The sequence below is a fragment of the Mesoplodon bidens genome (assembly GCF_964165515.1).
Source record: "Mesoplodon bidens genome assembly, chromosome: 13".
Lineage (NCBI taxonomy): Eukaryota > Metazoa > Chordata > Mammalia > Artiodactyla > Ziphiidae > Mesoplodon > Mesoplodon bidens.
This window is the reverse complement of record NC_138169.1, coordinates 31,570,336-31,590,997: the sequence shown is the minus strand read 5'-3', so window position 1 is coordinate 31,590,997 and position 20,662 is coordinate 31,570,336. Positions and strand designations below refer to the sequence as shown.

The 20,662-nt window shown below is 44.2% G+C and overlaps 1 protein-coding gene across 3 annotated transcripts in view; it reads left to right on the top strand.

Annotated features, from left to right (window-relative positions):
• Positions 1 to 20,662, top strand: part of PTPRM (protein tyrosine phosphatase receptor type M) — a 768,668-nt gene that overhangs the window by 651,793 nt on the left and 96,213 nt on the right. For all 3 annotated transcript variants that reach the window (XM_081252728.1, XM_081252729.1, XM_081252730.1), the window contains one exon: positions 12,926 to 13,013. In XM_081252728.1, the coding sequence (XP_081108854.1) occupies positions 12,926 to 13,013 (88 nt within the window). The remainder of the gene's footprint in view (positions 1 to 12,925; positions 13,014 to 20,662) is intronic.

Sequence of the window (20,662 nt, the reverse complement as noted above, 5' to 3'; positions counted from 1 at the left end):
TATCCTTAGATTTTCAGCCTTAGATTTTGATGGAGCATCTGTGCTGTGATTTGTGAGGTGAGGACATTTTAAAACTCACAGCTCTCCAAGAAATACCATGGAAAAGATGTTTGTTTTTTAACAGAAAAGAAAGAACAAAACAATAATCGCCCCATTTCTAAACGTTGTGTAGAATCCGTGGAGGGAAAACATAGAGGAAAACAATGGAAAGGACATTGTTAGGGTGACACTAACAAAAAATGGCAGCAAAGTCAGTAAGGATTTACTGTCATCGAAGTCTGAAGCTCTAATGTTAGAACAACAGTAATTGCTAGCGCTGACTGAGCACTTCCTGTTTACCTGGTGCATTGCACGTGTCAAGTCCCTAGGTCCTTAAGACCGCCCTGTTGTCAGTAGGGAGACTTGCTATGTTTTCAAATAGGGACATGGCAGACGCCCAAGTGCTTTTTTAATAGCTTACCCTAGGAGAAGTGTATAAACCACAGGGAGGTGAAGTGACCAGGTAGGAAGCTACTGCCGTAATGCAGACCAGAAGTGAATGGAAGTCAGCTTTTCTGGCTAGTCCCAGAAGGAAAGGAGCAGCTTGCTTTCTGCAAAAGCATCCGTTTGCTCTCTAGATGTTTCAAGGATTCCTTTTTCCAAAGGGGACCCTTGCTCATCTCTGAAAATCTGGGCACTGTTAGCACAGGCTCACTGACAAATCACTGTTCCAAGGCAGGTACAGAGGTGGAGGAAATTACAGTTCTCGAGTTGTATTAACATCTCAGACCCTGGCAATATCTGCATCTGAGGGGAAATGAAAATCGTTATCTCTCCGAAAGATGGTGGCACTCTCTGAGGAAGGACTCAAACCCAGACTGATTTAGAGAGGCAACAAAGCAATTACATCAGTCGCTTTCACCTGCTTTTAAAGCAGAGCAGTCCACTTTTTGGTGGCCACCTGTGACAAGCCACTCATTGGCATCGTGATTTTGACACCCCATCTGATGACTGGGCCTCCTTGGAAGCGCCAGGGTAATGCAGTGAGGACAGGGCCAGGACCAAGTTCCAGGACCTTTGCAAAACTGCTTGATCTCGTGATGTCCTGTGGCTGTGATCAGAGATAGGCATGCCCAAATCAAAAAAGTAAACTTGGACCAAGATTTATGTAGTGATTGTAAACATATAAGCAGTGCTGTAAATCCCTTGCAGTGCAGCCCCTCTGCTACCCCATCCTCCCTGCTCAAGAAGCAGCAGAGACCCTATCGGGACCATCTAGAAGGATGAGTCTGTACATGCAGCCTTTGACTTTCAAACTGAGGAATATCTGTCTCAAGCCCCCTTTAGGGGACAAGTGCCAGGGGACAAGAGACTCCCCGAAACTCTGTGCTGCCTCCACAGCATCAGTGGGTGAGAACATTCTCGTGAAACTGAAAGTGGGGTCCAGCTGCTCGCCGCTCAAAAACCAGTAAAGAGGCAAGGTTGCTGGAAAGGAAAGTTTGCTTTATTTTGGATGCCGGCAACTTGGGCAGGGTGAGGGTGGGGGACTCCTGTCCAAAGGCTGACTCCCCCACAACTGACAATCAGTGGGCAAGAGGTTTCAGAGACAGAGGGAGGGGGCTACATGCAGAAACAGCACAGTCAGCCTTGACCGTCGTCTTGTTATTGGTCATCGGTGGTCTGACCAGAGTCATCTTGATTGCTTTAAGTACAGCTAATATTCGGTTCCAGGGTTGGTTTGTTCCCACTTCCTTGAGGCCAGTTCTCGGAATTGTGGCAGCTTATGTCATGGCTACAGCCTGGTCATCATGTAGTTAACTTCTTCCACCTGGTGGAGGTTTCAGTATCTATAAGACAGCTCACAGGAGATGGCTCAGAACATTATCTATGGCCCTTGAGGAGGAACTGAAGGTCCTTGACTGTGCTTAATGACTAAACTATTATTGTTTAGGCTTGTTGGACTGTTTTCCTTTGTTTCTGCATTTTCTCACTTCTCTGATTAAAGTTATTCTTTGGCTAAAGTTTTTCTACAGACAGAAGACAGGTGGAGGACATGGGGGGAAGGACCATAGGGTCCTGCTTGGTTTCACTCACATGTGTGGGACAGGGGCTTCCAGGCCTGAGAAGATAGACCAGATGGGAGGCGTCACTGGGCCCTGCTGAGCACAGCGGGTGTTGTCACTAAGCTTCCTTCCAGGGAACAAAGGGAAGAGGAATGAATGCCAAGAAAAGGTTGACTATCCCCAAACAGCTACCCTCTGCCTCTTAAAATTAATGCTCGACTGAAACTCACACCAAATATATCAAAATAGCCCCCTTTCTTGTATAGATATTTTATTTATTTATTTATTATTGATGTACAATATTATGTAATTTTCAGATGTATGATGTAGTGGTTCACAATTTTTAAAGGTTATATTCCATTTATAGTTATTATAAAATATTAGCTATATTCCCTGTGTTAAACAATATATTCTTGTAGCTTATTTATTTTGTATCTAGTAGTCTGTACCTCTTTTTTTTTTTTTTGGCTGCTTTTTTGGGTCTTCGTTGCTGTGCACGGCTTTCTCTAGCTGTGGTGAGCGGGGGCGACTCTTCGTTGAGGTGTGAGGGCTTCTCATTGCAGTGGCTTCTGTTGTTGCAGAGCACAGGCTCTAGGTGCGCAGGCTCCAGTAGTTGTGGCTAGAGGGCTCTAGAGCTCAGTAGTTGTGGCGCATGGGCTTAGTTGCTGCATCGCACGTGGGATCTTCCTGGACCAGGGCTTGAACCCATGTCCCCTTCATTAGCAGGTGGATTTTTAACCACTGCGCCACCGGGGAAGCCCTAGTTTGTACCTCTTAATCCCCTACCCTATCTTGCTCCCCACCTTCCCTCTCCCCACTGGTAACCACTAGTTTGTTCTCTATATCAGTGAGTCTGCTTCTTTTTTGTTGTATTCACTGGTTTGGTCTTTCTACATTTAAGTGATATCATACAATATTTGTCTTTCTCTGATTGACTTATTTCACTTATCATAATACCTTCCAAGTCCATCCATGTTTTTGCAAATGGCAAAATTTCATTCTTTTTTATGTCTGAGTAGTGTTCCATTGTATATATGTACCACATCTTCTTTATCCATTCATCTGTTGATGGACACTTAGGTTGCTTCCATGTCTTTCCTACTGTAAATAATGCTGCTATGAACATTGAGGTACATGTATTGTGTCAAATTAGTGTTTTCATTTTGTGGGGATATATACCCAGGGGTGGAATCACTGGGTCATATGGTAGTTCTATTTTTAGTTTTTTGAGGAACCTCCATACTGTTCTCCACAGTGGCTGCACCAATTTACATTCCCACCAACAGTGTACAAGGGTTCCCTTTTCTCCACACCCTCTCCAACATATGTTATTTGTGTTCTTTTTGATGATAGCCATTCTGACAGGTGTGAGGTGATATCTCATTGTAGTTTTAATTTGCATTTATCTGATGACTAGCGATGTAGAGCATCTTTTCATGTGCTTGTTGGCCATCTCTATGTCTTCTTTGGAAAAATGTCTATTCAGGTTTTCTGCTCATTTTTTAATCAGGTTGTTTGCTTTTTTGATGTTGAGTTGTATGAGCTGTTTATGTATTTTGGATATTAACCCTTTATTGGTCATATCATTTGCAAATATTTTCTCCCATTCTGTAGGTTGTCTTTTCATTTTGTTGATGGTTTCCTTTGCTGTGCATAAACTTATAAGTTTAACTAAGTCCCATTTGTTTGTTTTTGCTTTTATTTGCTTTGCTTTAAGAGACAGATCCAAACAAATATTGCTATGATTTATGTCAGAGAAAGTTCTGCCTATGTCTTCTTTCAGAAACTTTATGGTTTCCAGTCTTACATTTAGGTCTGTAATCCATTTTGACAAAGCCACCTTACTATGCCTCAGTCTTTGTGATTCCGTGAGATATTGGCCTTGCCTATGGAATGTTCAGCAACAACCCAGGCTTCGAAGTTATTGTTTCACCTCTTTTTCTCCATCACTGAACTGAAGAGTATTTTTTTTTCTCTCTGCCCACTTGATCAGTGGTTTTCAGATTTTTTTTTCCTGCTTCAATTCACTTGAGGGATATGTCACATCATTAGTGGGAGCTTAGTACTGCAATGATTCTGAAGGTGGAAAGAAAAGGAGCTTTGAAATTGGGCAAATTTCCTGAAAAGCAAGTCTATTGAGGGTCCCTCCAGGGTGCACATGGCTTCACATCCTGGGAAAATCACTGTGCAGATGGTAAGAGAGCTGTGTGTCATCCAACAGGATTAGTCCACAAAAAGTAGAAACCAGAAATGCCTGGCGACTTATGACCCATGGCCAGGGTGACTTCAGAAAGCTGAGTGTGCAGTGTGATCAGTGAGCACAAAGGCACGTGTCCTCGGCCAGCTAGGTGGTCAAGCACAAGGAACACAGGGTTCAGAGCCAGGCAGCCCTGGGTCCAGGCCCCAGCTGTTCTGCTTCCCTGCTGCGTGGTTGCAGGCAATCCACTTCATGCCTTCTGATCCTAAATTCCCTTCTCTATACAGTAGAAATAAAGACTTGCCTGGTAGAACTTCAAAGATGCCATAAGCATATATTATTCATATAAGACATTGCTGTGAAAAGTCACTCATTCAGAGTAATATCCAACAGAATAAAAAACATTTTTAAGCTCAGTCAGATGTCAGGGGTACTGTTTCTGGGCACAAAACATCACATAATATTTTGGGCTCTAAACCTCAAGTCCATTATCACATAAGAAAGAGATGTTAGGTAAAGGAAGGCAATATGGCAACTATTGCCTAGAGCACCAGCTGAATCCTGCAAAGTAGAAGTTACATTTGGAATTGAATTACATTGTACTAAAACATGGCCATTTGAAGTCCTGAGATTAATTAGCAAGTTCTTTAAAGATATCAGTGTGTTGGCATTTAGATTTCAGTTTGTTTAGAAATAACAGTTCCTGGGTCAAGGTTCTTGTTTCACCCAGCCCTCACCTCTCTTGCCCTTGAAGGCTCACACACTCCCTTTGGCTGCCTCTGTCCAGGACATTGATGATGGCAGTGACTGGTGGCCACCACTGCCTCTGGCCCCGAGCTGCCAGGGCCACCTTCCCATCGACACTCCACCCTGCGGCCTGTCAGGCAAGCATAGGTGGCTTTAGTGCAATAGCAATAACTAGTTTATACAGACCAAATAAAATGCAGCATTGGAAGGACCCAAAGAGGCGTATGGGTAGAAAACAAAGAAGTTCAGAGACTTTGCATGCCCCAGTGAGGGCATCTTCCTTCTTTTAGCGCGATGATTTTAGTCATTTTACGTGCACAGTTTTATTCATATGAGAAAGGGAGGAAAACTTCGATTTCAGAAGCTTCTAAAAACAACTTGACCCTGCACTGCCTGAGAACACACCGTGCATTAGGTACAGCTTTGACCTGCATCCCGTCCTTACCGGCAGCTTTTCTGTTGAATAGGGTTTGGTGGTTTTTTTTCTCCTTTTTTAATATCTGGGAGCTGTGACATTTTTAACTGACTGCAGCATTTTGGAGTAACATTCTCTTGAGGTGGGCAACTGCGACATATAATTATATCCTGTGGAAAATGATGGTGGTGTGAGGTGTGGGAAGGAGGTTACTGAATCACAAAAACATGTTTCCTGTTCAGAAAAAAATGGCCGTGTGTGAGTTGTTCCACGTCCTTCTTCTCTGTGCCCAGGGAGCGTGCAGCATCTTTACGTGCAGTCATTGGTATTCACTGGACCTTTGCCTGCTTTCATTTTTATTGTTTCGGAGACTTATTACTCTTGCAGTGTGGCTCCCCGGTTTGCTGCCTTTTCTCAGTATATATGAGCTAAGGTAGTCAGAGGAAACACTTCAATTACATTTTAAGCAGAGTCAAAGCCTAAGTCTATTTATGAAAATTCTAACGGTGCAGTGAGACCATTAACTTCAATCCCCAAAATAACATAAAGTGTTTTTTTTCATAATAAAAAGTCCATAGTTGGTGCATTAAATTGTATCCGCATATTAAAAATCTGCCCTGAACACTAAATATTGCCTAAATGTGCATGTTGTATTTAAAAATCCCTCCTGTGAAAAGCATCCCTGGAGCATGGGCCATTGTCATGTCTCCCAAGCTGGTCCTTACGCAGCTGCTCCGAGGATGGGGCATCATCAGCTGCAAAGAAACGCCTGTGCTGTGGTTGAATTGGATTTTAACCATTAACCTGCTCATAACTTTTGTCAAGCAAAAACTGGAGAGATTAAGGAGGAATTGGAGGTTGTACTAAAACGTGAACTTAAGGGCGGGGGAAATGTTAGGAGTAGGTAAGCCAGGTATCCCCCGAGCGGCCAGAATTCATGTGCTCAGGAATCCTCTGAAGGAATTCCTTCAAGGACCCGAGCTCTCTCTTTCTCAGCAACAGCAGGATTCAAAACCTGGTTGGCTTTCCTTCCAGTAAATGTGAGAGGAACAGCTCTTCTCTAGAGCCACATAAATGATGTGGTGATTACTTACTTCCCAGGAATACTGGTTCAGAGTACGAGTCTTCTGAAAGCATTCGGTAATTCAATTGATGCCGTTTTATTGGAACACATACAGCTTTGACCTTCTTGCAGATAAAAAAGATAGCCAAAGAACCTTTTGTTCTTACCCCAAGAAAAATGCACAGCAGAAAATTGTCTGAAACGTTTGTTGATTTGCTTCATTTATTAAAAGATATTTAAAAGCCAAAAGGGCTGTGAAATAGGACATGGTAGAATGATTGTGTAGCAAAATTACTTAATTTTCCTCGGGCGCATTTCACTGGTGGGTTTATTAGTGACTACCTGTTCAGCTCATGGTCTGCAAAAAAAAGAAAGGCGGTAGGTCACAGGGTCATCAGAGAAGGCTCAGTCCCTCGGGAAGACAAGGCCTGGAGGAAGAGCCACTTCTGCCTCTGGAGTCTCACGTCTGTGCCAGGCCTCGCTGTGGGCCACACAGGAAGTGGTATTCTATAGCCCTGATGACCTGCACTTCTGTCCTGATTGCTATTCTTGCTCAGAATTCCCAAGCTAGGGGCTTCCCTGGTGGCGCAGTGGTTGAGAGTCCGCCTGCCGATGCAGGGGACACAGGTTCGAACCCTGGTCCAGAAAGATCCCACATGCCACGGAGCAACTAAGCCCATGTGTTCACAACTACTGAGCCTGCGCTTTAGAGCCTGCGAGCCACAACTACTGAAGCCCATGCATCTAGAGCCTGTGTTCCGCAACAAGAGAAGCCACCGCAATGAGAAGCCCGCGCACCACAACGAAGAGTAGCCCCTGCTCGCCGCAATTAGAGGAAGCCCGTATGCAGTAACGATGATCCAATGCAGCCAATAAATAAAAAGAATTTCCCAGCCAAGAAGGCAGCCAGGGGCTTACTATGCAAAAGACCCATATGTCATGTCACAGCTTCTCTGAGTGCCCAATGGCTCTAGAGCAATAGATAAAGTTTTATTTTCTAAGTAGAAATTTAAACAGTTGACTTTTGTCCTACTGCAGGCATAAGAGGGAATCTAAAGTCTAAGGTAAATATGTTCTCAGCTATTTTGAAAATGTATGCTAATGGAAAGCCATGACATTTAAAACTGGGTCCATCTCAGAAATTTTTTTAAATGACAGTCTCCATAACAAAACAAAGCCAGGTGATCAATCCAGAAAGCCCTTTCTTCCTCTCTCTGGGCTCCCCATTAGGTATATTACTTACTTTACAAGCCAAGGATAAGAACACATAGTCTTCATAATGCAAATGTATTCATGGGAATGTATTCATGGGGAGACTGGCTGTATAATTGGAAGCAAAACTGTGCCAGAAAATGCGAGACCCGATAACCATATCTGTAGAGAGTCAGGAAACTGTGGATGGTACCAGTCATCTGATCTTTTCCTTGAAGCAGCTTTTTGTTTTGATTTTGATTTTGTTTAAGAAAAATACATTCTGCCACTTAAACTGATTCACATAATTCCTGGATAGGAAGTTGGAGAGGCTCATGGCAAGAACTCCCACTTCTACTGTTGCTCTCCTGCTGTTGCTTCCCTGCAACGATCACATTATCCTAGGAGATAAGAAAATTTCCTATTTTATGAAAGCAATCAACGGTTAAGCAAAGTTTACTTGACATCTTTTATATTGTCTTGTTGCAAACCTTCATTTGGAGACAAGAAGATACGATCTAAGTTGGAAAACAGTCATTGGTCATATGTAGATTTAACTGTATCCCCTCCAAAGCCCTTGTCGGGAGGGGTGGTCCAGGAAGAGCAGTGGACTAAGGGTCAGAAAGCATTGAGGTCTGACTCAAGCTGGTCTGCGATGATCAGGTTGTGGTCTTTCTGCATCTCCTGTCTGCAGCAGTAAAGCAGGCAGGTGGTCCTCCATGGCTGCTACTCTCATGAATAGTAGTCAAGACGATGGACTCCTCATTCTGCTCACTTACTGATGCCCGTGGTCAGTGCTCAGAGATGGAGAGCATGGGCCCCGCGCTCACAAAAACATGCAGAGGTCAAGTGCAGGGAGATTGGTTATCATCTCGTTGTTGATTTTTTCTGTTTTCTGGTCACCAGTTAATGAGAACAGTCAAATTAAAATAACTTTTTTTAGACTCGCAGACTTAGAGAACAAACTTATGGTTACCGGGGGGGAGGAGCGTGTGGGAGAGGGATAGATTGGGAGTTAGAGATTGACCTGTACACACTGCTACATTTAAAATAGATCACCAACAAGGACCTACTGTATATAGCACAGGGAACTCTGCTGTACACTCTGTAATGACCTAAATGGGAAAAGAATCTGAAAAAGAATATATATATATATATATATATATATATATATATATGTGTGTGTGTGTGTGTATAACTGAATCACTTTGCTGTACACCTGAAACTAGCACAACATTGGTAATCAACTAGACTCCAATATAAAGCAAAAGTAAATAATTTTTTTAAAAAAACAACTGTTTTTAAAAGCAAGGGCTATTGGAATTCCTGTGATCACCATAAATGCTAAAGAAACCCAGCTGTGATGCGGGCACCTTCCCCCACGGAAAGCGTCTGTTTGTCAGGAATGGGAAGGAACTGGTGTGGCTCAGGGTGGCTTTGTCTCCGGTGGCCCAGCAGGATCTCCTTGTACTAGTGGAGCAAGCGCCTCCTCCCTAATCCGCTGTTGACCCCCTCTCCATCTGTCTGTCTGTCTCTCATCCTGTGGGGAGTTAACTAGTGGCCGTGGGTCTACAGGAAGACACCCAGGTCTTCTTCAGAGTCAGGTCCCTTTTTCATCTTCCCATGAAAATAGCAAAGTCTGGAAACTTTCTGCCTTTCTGGAGAAGGCAGAGGGGAATGAAATTGTAATTACATCACGACAAACTCAAAGTATTAATAGAAGTAAATTGTTATAAGGGAAGTCAAATAATAGTTATTACTCAAGGGTAAAATAATTGTCATTCATGGAGTAACAAAGACACTAGTCAGAAAAAGAGGATGACTTTAAAATCCCTGAAGCTATTTTAAATGCATATTTTATGGCGGAATAGACGTTACATGTCTAAATAGATCCTTTAGCTATTCTATAACGGTCTCGTTCTAGATGGAATTAACTAACGATTTTTACTGTATTTTTATTAGCTTAATTTATTAATAATCCTGAAAATGTTTTTATTTGTTTTTGTCCTGCATTGCACAGTACCTTACCCTTCAGTTAGTAATGTATATTGTGAATCTGTTAATACAGCTCTAAGTGTGTAGTGCATCTGATCCTGGTCTGCCTCCATGGTTTTATTTCAAAATGATAAATACAATGTAAAAACTATTATGATAATGAGGTGTCAACAATGACCATGACTAAGGTACCTTACTTTAAAATGGGCAATTGAATACTGTTGGTGAGAATGTAAGTTGGTGCAGCCACTATGGAAAACAGTATGGAGGTTCCTCAGAAAACTAAAAGTAGAATTACCATATGATCCAGCAACCCCACGCCTGGGCATATATCCAGACAAAACTACAATTCAAAAAGATACATGCACCCCTATGTTCATAGCAGCACTATTTACAATAGCGAAGACATGGAAACAACCTAAATATCCATCGACAGATGAATGGATAAAGAAGATGTTGTATAATACATATATACAATGGAATACTACTCAGCCATAAAAAAGAATGAAATAATGCCATTTGCATCAACAGGGGTGCAACTAGGGATTATCATACTAAGTGGACTGGGCTTTTGGGATTAGTAGATGCAAACTATTATATATAGACTGCATAAACAACAAGGTCCTGAGATAAACCATAATGGAAAAGAATAGAAAAGAATAGAAAAAAGAATGCATATATATGTATAACTGAGTCACTTTGCTGTACAGCAGAAATTAACACAACATTGTAAGTCAACTGTACTTCAATTTTAAAAAATAAATAAATAAAATAAAATGGCAATTTAAAACTCTAACTCTTACCCTTACAGTATTATCATTTCCCTCTTGGATGTGATGAAATGGTGTGTCCTGATGTTCTGTTGTGTGGAATTAATAGTGCACGGGGGACAGAGTCAGGACAGGGCTCTTTTCCAGCCAGTCTCTGTTGAGGGCCGAGATGTAGGGTAATAGCAGCTTTAACACACAGCAGTTCACAGAAAGCACGTGCACTTATTTTTTTTAACATCTTTATTGGAGTATAATTCCTTTACAGTGGTGTGTTAGTTTCTGCTTTATAACAAAGTGAATCAGTTATACATATACATACATCCCCATATCTCCTCCCTCTTGTGTCTCCCTCCCACCCTCCCTACCCCACCCCTCTAGGTGGTCACAAAGCACCGAGCTGATCTCCCTGTGTTATGCGGCTGCTTCCCACTAGCTATCTGTTTTACATTTGGTAGTGTATATATGTCCATGCCACTCTCTCACTTCGTCCCAGCTTACCCTTCCCCCTCCCCGTGTCCTCAAGTCCATTCTCTACGTCTGCGTCTTTATTCCTGTCCTGCCCATAGGTCCTTCAGAATGATCTTTTTGTTTTGTTTTGTTTTAGATTCCATGTATATGTGTTAGCATACAGTATTAGTTTTTCTCTTTCTGACTTACTTCACTCTGTATGACAGACTCTAGGTCCATCCACTTCACTACACATAATTCAATTTCGTTTCTTTTTATGGCTGAGTAATACTCCATTGTATATATGAAGCACGTGCACTTTTACAGACGGACAACATGAACCCTGCAGACAGTGCCCCTGCAGGTCTCCAAGTACTCCAACTCTGCACACACCCACACTGCAGAAGTCAAGCTTTATTGGGGCATCAAAGCCCAGCAGACTGCCCCCAGACACTGCAGTCACTCATTCATTCAATGACTAATTATCGGACTCCTATCACGAAGCGTGGGCTCCACACCAACAAAAATGAGGACCACGCAGCCCCTGCCTGGAGGCATCCACAACCTGGGGCAGAGACGGTAGGATATGCCCAGCGCTGTGCACTGTGTGGTCGGGTCTGAGCCACCTGCAGGCGGCAGGGCTTCCCATGGGGTCTGTGAGCAGGCGTGTCCCCACTCCGACCGTACTAAGGAGGAGCTCAGCTGATAAGACACAAGTGGACCCATGAAAAGGAATAATGAATTGGTCCCATTGAACCGCAGACTGATTGCTCAATAGTGGCCATTGGTGGCAATGGCCAAGATGGCCAAGTGCTTTAACGGGGGATGGAGAGTAGTGGGGGTATAAAGGAGCTTCCGTTCTAAAGAGGGAACTTGGAAAGCCACGCTGGGGCGTGTCTGAGGATGTGAGTTCCTGGTACTACATTCTCTGGCCCCAGAGTGTTTTAGCGCGATGTTTCCACACACACGATTTGCCTTTGTGTCTTCCTCCTGCGCTTCCCTTCTTTCCCAGTTGGTGCCAGGAAATATAAGAGTAGGTACAGAAAAGACAACAAATCAGTGTTACTAAATGCTTCTTGCTACCATCCTTCTTCCCAGTACTTCCTTATAGCGTTGACTGCGTGAAGGTGAAACAGGACGTGAACTAAAGTGGAAATTAAAATCCCAGATTTTTTTTTCAGTTGTCAACTGATAGCAGAGGACATTTTCATTATAACTTGAACAGAAAAATGTATATCTGACTAATAACATGAAGATTAAAGACCCTAGGCATAATAATGCCAAATCCTTAAATAAATGGACATCTAAGCTCCATTACAAATGAAAACTCTGGCAGAAGTTCTTAGAGGATTTTAGGCTGGAAGTCATGAAGTCTTAGCTTACCTACTTTCACAGATTTAACCAAAAATAACCTTCCTTCAGTTTGCACTTGGGAAGAAAAATGATATCTTTATATCTCGTAGGAGAATATGGAAAGGATGTAATGTAATTAAGAAATTGAGAGAAATGTTAAATTTTCTGTAATAAATATTCAGGTAGGATGGGGATGAACCCCCAACCATTTTCAGTAGATGGTACAGATAAATTGTGGGCTTACTCTTCAGCCCCCATCCGTGTTTGTGGCATTTTAACTAAAGGAAAACCAAAAAAAAACTAAATGAGATATTTAAGATATAAAGTAGTTTAATAATCCATTATTTCATTCCTGTGAATATTCTTTTCCTTCCTTGACCCTTGTACATTTGTTTTTGTTTTTGTTTTGCGGTACGCGGGCCTCTCACTGTTGTGGCCTCTCCCGTCACGGAGCACAGGCTCCGGACGCGCAGGCTCAGTGGCCATGGCTCACGGGCCCAGCCGCTCCGCGGCATGTGGGATCCTCCCGGACCGGGGCACGAACCCGCGTCCCCTGCATCGGCAGGCGGACTCTCAACCACTGTGCCACCAGGAAAGCCCTGACCCTTGTACATTTTTTAAGAACACCCCCCAGTCATTAAGATCCCTGTGTTTGTTTACCGCACTGAATTGTAATTTGTCATGTCACTTTTCTCTTTCTTCCAGAGCTTCTTTGAAGGGCAGTCTGCACCATGGGACTCTGCTAAGAAAGATGAAAACAGAATGAAGAACAGATATGGGAATATTATTGCATGTAAGTGTTGACAGCATCATTGTGCTGTGATGTAACTTTCTTTTCACATCTGCTAAGACCGACCACCAGCCTCATGCGGCAAGAATTTGCAGTGCAATTACTGCCTTCATCCCGCTGGAAAAGCTGGTGTGATGCTCGTATTAGGGAAAGGAAAAACTACCTAAATACCCCCGCTATGTCCACGTGTCTTGCTGTGGGGCTAGTTTTACTTTTAGATTTAAGGTTTGGGTAACCTAGGTCATGTTCAAATGCTGAGACAGAAAATGCATTTTGGAAGGAGTAAACCTAACAGATCTAATGCTTCCCATCTGCTCCATGAGAAGGAAGAGACATAATGATTCGAAGCACGCCTCGCTGCCAGGAGCTTCTCAGCAGACATGAGCTCATTAATCCTCAGGACACTTGGGGTAGAGAGGTCAGTAATAGCCCCATTTTGAGGACAGGAAACTGAAACTCAGAAGTTAAATGGTAGTCCCTGTATCACAACACTCATTAGCAAAAGAGCTAGGATGATATCTCAGAAATTCCCAGTTCCTATGAAAAGGAATCGTACCAATCCATAATGCCTCAGACGGTTTTTAAATCAAGCCCAACCTCATTAATGTTCCGTAACGATGCCGGGATGCCTGGTAGATTGATGAGCTTCCTTCTTCCAGGGCTGAAGCCATCCATCCCCTGCATTAAACTGCTCAAAGCCACACGTGACTGCACCGAGGTACTGACAAGGTACTCACGGAATTAATACTATCTCTAAAGATATGTAAATTTAGAAAACAACAATAATGTGAAATATAGAGCACCTAGCCCATCCTCCCTTATTACTTGTAAGAGAACAAACTTGAAAGGTTTGGATACTCCAGCGGAGCTATGTATTATCTTTCTTGATTGTGGAAGTGCGGTTAGATTTTATCTGCCTGAGTTAACATTTTCTTGGTAGGACAGTTGAGCTTCTATAGCAGCGCCACCCAGGAGAATTTTCTGTGATTGTGGAAATGTTCTGTGTCTGTGCTGTCCGGTGCAGTAGCCTTCACCATACCAGCACTTGAAATGTGGCTGGTGGGACCGAGGAACTGAATTTTCTATTGTATTTAATTTTAATTATTTTTAATTTAGATCGTCCATGAGACGAGGGGCTCCCATATTGGATGGTGCAGACCTACAGTGTGTTTCATTTTTAACAAGAAGGGTGTCAGGGTTTACATATAATATGAACCATCCCAACGGGGCCTGAACATATCCTGTTTTCCCTTTTGCCACTCACAAAGCCAAACCACTGGTTTTGCAGATGGCAAGTGCTAGCTTCGGGTGTCTTGTGCATTCATTTACTTAGAGCTTCATTTTTAGAGAGAAGATGTTCCCCTGAGATCTAAGGCTTCATTGCCCCTCAGTGAATTCAGTCAACACTTGGCCCCCCGAGGACCCCCACGGTGATAGGGGTGATGTCTCTGCCCTCAGGACAGAGCAGCACAGGCAGATGAGAGACTGTGAGTCTGGTCACTCTGCACCAGGACGCAGTCCTGCGTTGGAGCTGTGTGTACAGTGCTGTGTGCCGCAGGGGCTCAGAGAAGGAAAGCATTATTCCCAGCCAGAGAGGGGTCATGGGAAGAGTCCATTGGCCAATATAGATCCTCCCAAGTTCCTTCATGTTCTCTGCAAGCCTGTTGAAGCTTCACACCCTCAGAAGAATCCAGATTTCTCAAAGTGGCTTATAGGAGCCTTCCCAGGGTTCCTTGAGCTCTGCCACTAATTCCAAGGAGGTCCACCGAGGTAAAATGGGCACTTCACAGCCATGCCACCCACGCCAGGTGGAAGAGATGTCAATGAGCCCTTGTCCTGCGGCCACCATACCCGAGGTGTGGGCTCGCCCCGAGCATCCGGAGAGCAGCGTCCAGGGCTCTGGTGTGGGCTGTGCCCAGAGACCCGGCCCCGCCCCCGTTCAGTGTGACTGACTCTGCTCCTTCCCAGTGTGTAGTTTGACGGCTGCACTTGGTAGATGCTTGGGAAATAGTTTTGAATGCTTAAAGAAAAAAATGATAAAAGCTAGCATGTGCTGAGCACGTGCTATATGCTAGACACCCCTGTTACACCTGTTAAGCCCTTTACACCTGTTAACTCCCTCACTCCCTGTAATGATCCTGTGACATGGGTAACATTGTTTATCTATTTTACAGGAGAGGAAAACGGGGGCATAAAGAATGTGAAAGGGTTACACAGTTAATAAGATGGGGACAAGATTCCAACCCAGGGGCAGCTCTTAGAACCACCACCCAGTGGATGCTGGATAGTCAGTCCCCACTGGCCATTAGCATCATTGTCTGTACAGGCCAGTGTCTGTGACAAGAGGCAGCTTAAGAAGACTTTCACCCCCCTCATCCCCATTCTTCATCTCCCCAGGCCATCTCCAGATAAATATACAAACTAAGTACAAAGAGTACACTCCCTGTTGAAGGCAACTTCAAGCCAAGCCCTCCAGCCCCCAGGCTGACCCCCTGTGGCCCCCTGTTCTGAAATTCTGGAGCTGCCACTGTTGTGGGCCTTCTGCAGAAATTCTTCTTCGATGGCTTCAGATCTGTTGCCTAAGAAAGATATTGGAGTCAGGGTCTAATTTATGTATTATTTGTTAGCCTATCATCACTAACCATCACTAGCTCAGAATGGGCATCACCACCAAGATCATCTTCAACTCTCAAGACCCTGCACTTAGGACATATTATTTCATCGCCCTAGGCAGGCACTGGCTGTGGTCTGTGTGCCCAGCAGAATGTTGTCAGAGGTGGAGAAGGTTTAAATCTACCTCCCATCCCCATGAATGTACTGTCTATGGGCTGGACCAGACTAGGATGCACGTGAACTAATAGGACAATGTAACTGACTAAGGGAAAAGCCTTTGGAGGCAAAAGAGAGGAATGTAGGATTGGGAACTAGAAGACACAGTTCAGAGTCTGTTTCACCACATATTAGCCAAGTGACCTTGGGAAAGTCATGAACCTTCTCAATGTCCCAGTTTCCTAAAAAGCCAGCTGTTGTGGAAATGAACTGAAATGCCACATAAAAACATCACTGATCATTGTTACCTTTGAAAAATCACATCTTTCTTCTCTGTTACTCCTTACCCTTCCTCAGCTTAGTGGACTCAGTAGGTCATTTAAAATGGAAAAACAAAAGCAGCATTTGGAAGTCTCAGGTTGGAAATGATGAACTTGTGGATAATTGCAGGCGCTACGTTGCTCCCTAATTGTCAGCAGGATTCTGCACAGCGACCCGCTCATCACGGGCTGTGACCATGGGCTCTATTTCTGGAGAGTTTGCCTGGCTGTCACCTTTATTCCTGATAAATCCCAGAGGGGGAGGATTTTCCAACTCTCACCTGCCTCCACCTCACCTGTTGGGCTCTTTCAGTGTTTCTTCCATCAGCTTGCGTTGTTTTTGTGCTTCTGTAGGGACAGTGTCAGAAAGATGTCCTCTGCCCAGGCAGCTCTGTCCAGTCTCCTGATCTTACCCCTCAGCTGCCGTGGCATTCTGAAGGCTTTCCCCGCGCACACATTGTCTTCTTTAATGTATTTTTAAAGTAAAAATTGTCTATATTTAAGGTGTACAACATGATGCTTGATATAGATAAATAGCAAAATGATTACGATAGCCAAGCTGATGAAAGTACCTTCCCCTCACGTAGTTGTCATTTTTTATGTGTGGTAAGAGCACCTGAAATCTACTCTCAGCAAGTTTCTGGATTCAATACAGTATAGTTAACCATCGTCATCATGGTGTACATTCAATCTGGAGACTTAGTCATCCTATGTAACTGCCACTTTGTACTCTTTGACCAACACCCCCCCCTTTTACCCCTTCCCCCCACAAGCTCCTTGTAACCACCCTTCCACTCTTTGCTTCTATGAGTTTGACTTTTTTTAGATTCCATGTACAAATGAGGTCATGCAGTGTTTTTCTTTCTGTGTCTGGTTTATTTCACTCAGCATAAGGTCCTAAAAGTTCATCCATGTTGTTGCAAATGGTTACCTTTTCCTCTAGTTTTCTACTGCTTTCTGAAATCCCTCTAGAACTGTCTGTCGTTGTTTATATAATTGTCTATAACAGTCTATGCTGACGTATTCTGAGACATCAGCCACTTAGGCCACCTACCGAACAATTATTAATGCTCTTAAAACAAGGTGTGCAAATCCTTAGATGCTCCTAGCAGCTAAATAGCAGGAGTTTGATACCACATATGGGTTGCAGAAATACCACTACTGCTGGCTGGCTTAAATACCAGAACTGCCCTGATGCCAGCCCATGCCAAGTCTGGTGTTAGAACTCACAGCCTGAGTGCTGTTTCTCTAGGGGGGCCCCAATCCATCATGAGCTCCCCAGTAGGGTCTGATGAAGCCACTGCAGTGCTAAGCACCCCTCTGAGAATCACCATTTGGAGCTGCTTCATTTGAGACTGTATGTCTTTAGTTATGGCAGCGAAAATGAATCTTTGATATTGTTAAAGTTGTAGAAGGATTTCAGGAATAAAAATACTTATCTAAATCACCCTAATGTATACACTCATACTGGTTGTTTCTTTAAGGCATGGAGAAAAGTATTACATCTCCCTTCCCCACTAAAAAATTCTGTAATTGTGGAAAAATCAGTGTCCCTGACTGGGAAGCCCGCTTCAGGGAGTCTAGGCTTTGGGAATAGCACCATTAACTACCATGAGGAACTGGGGGATTCAGTGATCATGTCCTACAGATTCTTGTTAGTGCTTTTCAGAGAACATAAGAAGTGCTTTAAGGATCACATTCTTAGTTTTGCAACAGTGTTTGCATATAAAATGGTTTTAATGGTGCTTAAAAACTGTTTATTGGCTGTTGTTCTTAAGTAAGGTGAATTTTTCCCTCATTTACACGATAAATTTGCTGAGCAAGCCCCTTCCAAATATAAACAAATACCCCATCCACTATTAACAGACAGACAGACAGACAGACACACACACACACACACACCCCCAAGCGTAGCCCCCCTGATAGTCTCAGCAGTTCTTAATTGTAATTAACAATTACAATTGAGAGAATAAGACGCAAGTCAGACAAAAAGAATGAAACTCTGCCATTTGCAACCACATGGATAGACCTAGAGGGTTATTACACTAAGTGAAATAAGTCAGACAGAGAAAGGAAAATGCTGTATGTTACCACTTATATGTGGAATCTAAAAAATAAAACAAACAAATGAATATAACAAAACAGAAACAGACTCACAGATACAGAGAACAGCTAGTGGTTACTAGTGGGGAGAGGGAAAGGGGGAGGGAATTGAGAGGTACGGACTACTATGTATAAGGTAAATAAACTACAAGGATGTCATGTACAGCACAGGGAATATAGCCAATATTTTATAATAATCTTAAATGGAGTATAATCTATAAAAATATTGAATCACTATCACTATTTTATATACCTGAAACTAATATAATATTGTAAATCAACTGTACTTCCACTGAATAGATAGACGTTAGATAGATAGATAGGTAGGTAGGTAGATAGATAGATAGATACAAACCAGGGCCTGACGCAGGTGAGGAAGGGAGCCCGGTCCAGGCGGAGGCCCTGAGGGAGGGACAGCCAGCCCGGGTCAGCATGGTATCGGGGACAGTAAGGACCTTGTGTAACTGGAGCAGAGAGGGCACCATCCAGGGGAGAGGCCAGAATTGTGAAGACCCTGGGGGACAGCAGCGAGCCAACACAGACTCAGCCCCTACACTCGGGAAGTTGACATCTCCTTTGAGAGGAAGAGAGACTTGATTATACAAATAAATGAAATAAAAATAAAAATGAAGTAAAAGTCAAGGGCCATAAGGAGAGGAGCACAGTCCTGCAAGTACCTGTACGTGGGAGCTGACTGATTCCGGAGGATGTGGAATGAAGACAACTGACCCAGGGGCTAGAGCAGGGGTGTGCAGACATGCGGGAACCCATAGTTTGAGGAGGGGAAGGCAGGCGGGGTGGCCAGAGCTGGGAGAGGTGGAAGGGGGAGGTGGGCCCGAGAGACAAGGAGGTGGGAGCCAGGCCTTCAGGGCCTTCTGGGGCAGATTAAGTGTTTTAGTCTTTATTGTAAGAACAAGGGACACCTCATTAAAGGGTCGGGAGGAAGGGTTAATCTAATTTACATTTGGAAAGATTAGTCTAACTGCAGTAAATAGTGAATCAGAAGGGGACCCTAGCTAAAAGATTCTCTCTTGGCCCAGGTGACAAGTGATGGTAATGTGGACTAGAAAGTAGCAGGTGGATTCAAGGAAGACACAGGGTCAGAGGTGACTCCTGTGTTTCTGACTTGGATGGACGGCAGACAGACAGACAGATGGAAGGACGGACTGTTACGAGATGGGTAACACTGGAGGGAACCAGACTTGGAGCTCAGGGGTGGCAGTGAGGTCGGCGGTAGCAGGGAAAGCTTGTGAGTTGAATCCGGGGATATACTGAGACGCCTTTGAGACATTCAGATAGGATGTCAAGTAGGCACTTATGTGGACGGCTCTGAAACCCAAAAGAGATGTAAATTTGTGAATCTTGGGACACATCAGTGGTGGGCGTGAGGTTCTGTGGAGGGAGCATGGAGGGCGTCAAGGGCCTAGCACCCAGCCTGGAGGGGCTTTAAAAATGAGAAATACCGGGGCTTCCCTGGTGGTGCAGTGGTTGAGAGTCCGCCTGCCTGCCGATGCAGCGGACACGGGTTCGTGCCCCGGTCCGGGAAGATCCCACATGCCACGGAGTGGCTGGGACCGTGAGCTATGGCCGCTGAGCCTGCGCATCGGAGCCTGTGCTCCACAACGGGAGAGGCCACAACAGTGAGAGGCCCGCGTACCGCAAAAAAAAAAAATTACTGAGACAAAACCGCTTAGCATGTGCAAAGGAGCACATGTCATGGAGGGGAGGGGCATGCAGGGCGTCCTGCTGGGGAGTCTAGTACAATGAAGACGGTGATGTAACAAGGTGAAGAGCAGCTGTGAAACTGCCAAGAACTGCTTGGAATGAGTAGGGGAGGGGCGAGGGGGGTACGGCCTTGACCGTGAGGACCCACGACTCTTATATGAAGGGGAGGCCCTTCTGAGGTCTGGTTTCCATCTGGACTCAGGGTGCCCGTGCTTAGTGAGGTGACTAAGAAGACAGTATGAGCTGTGACCTGGTCTGTCCCACCCGAGTCTTCTCACCAACTACCCCGTCTCCATGGCCCGGGCTGAGGGCTGCACGTCCCCAGGACTTTGTCTTAAAGCAAGGTGCTTCTTTCTGCTAACTGAGCAACCGTGTCACTTCTGAGGGACGACGTACTACTGTCGTGATCCAGGTTAGGTATAAAGGCAGGCGAAGGTGGGAGAGAGGGGGATGGGGTGAGTGTAGGGGCAAGATGCCCTGGGAGAGGAAGCTTCCTGCATCAAAACTCTGGCAGACGAGAGCAAGACAGAAACATATCCCACAATATGTGCAGGAAAGAAAAGGGTAAATTCTAGAAAAATCAGGCAAAATAAAATAAGAGTCAGGGGATCTTCCAGGAATCTGAAAATAAAGAGTAGGCGTCTCTGACAAAGGGTCCAGGTAAAAAAGTCAGAAACAAGGCAGGACTAAGAAGTTGGCGACACAAAACCAGCAGCAGGAGTGAAGCTTAGCACA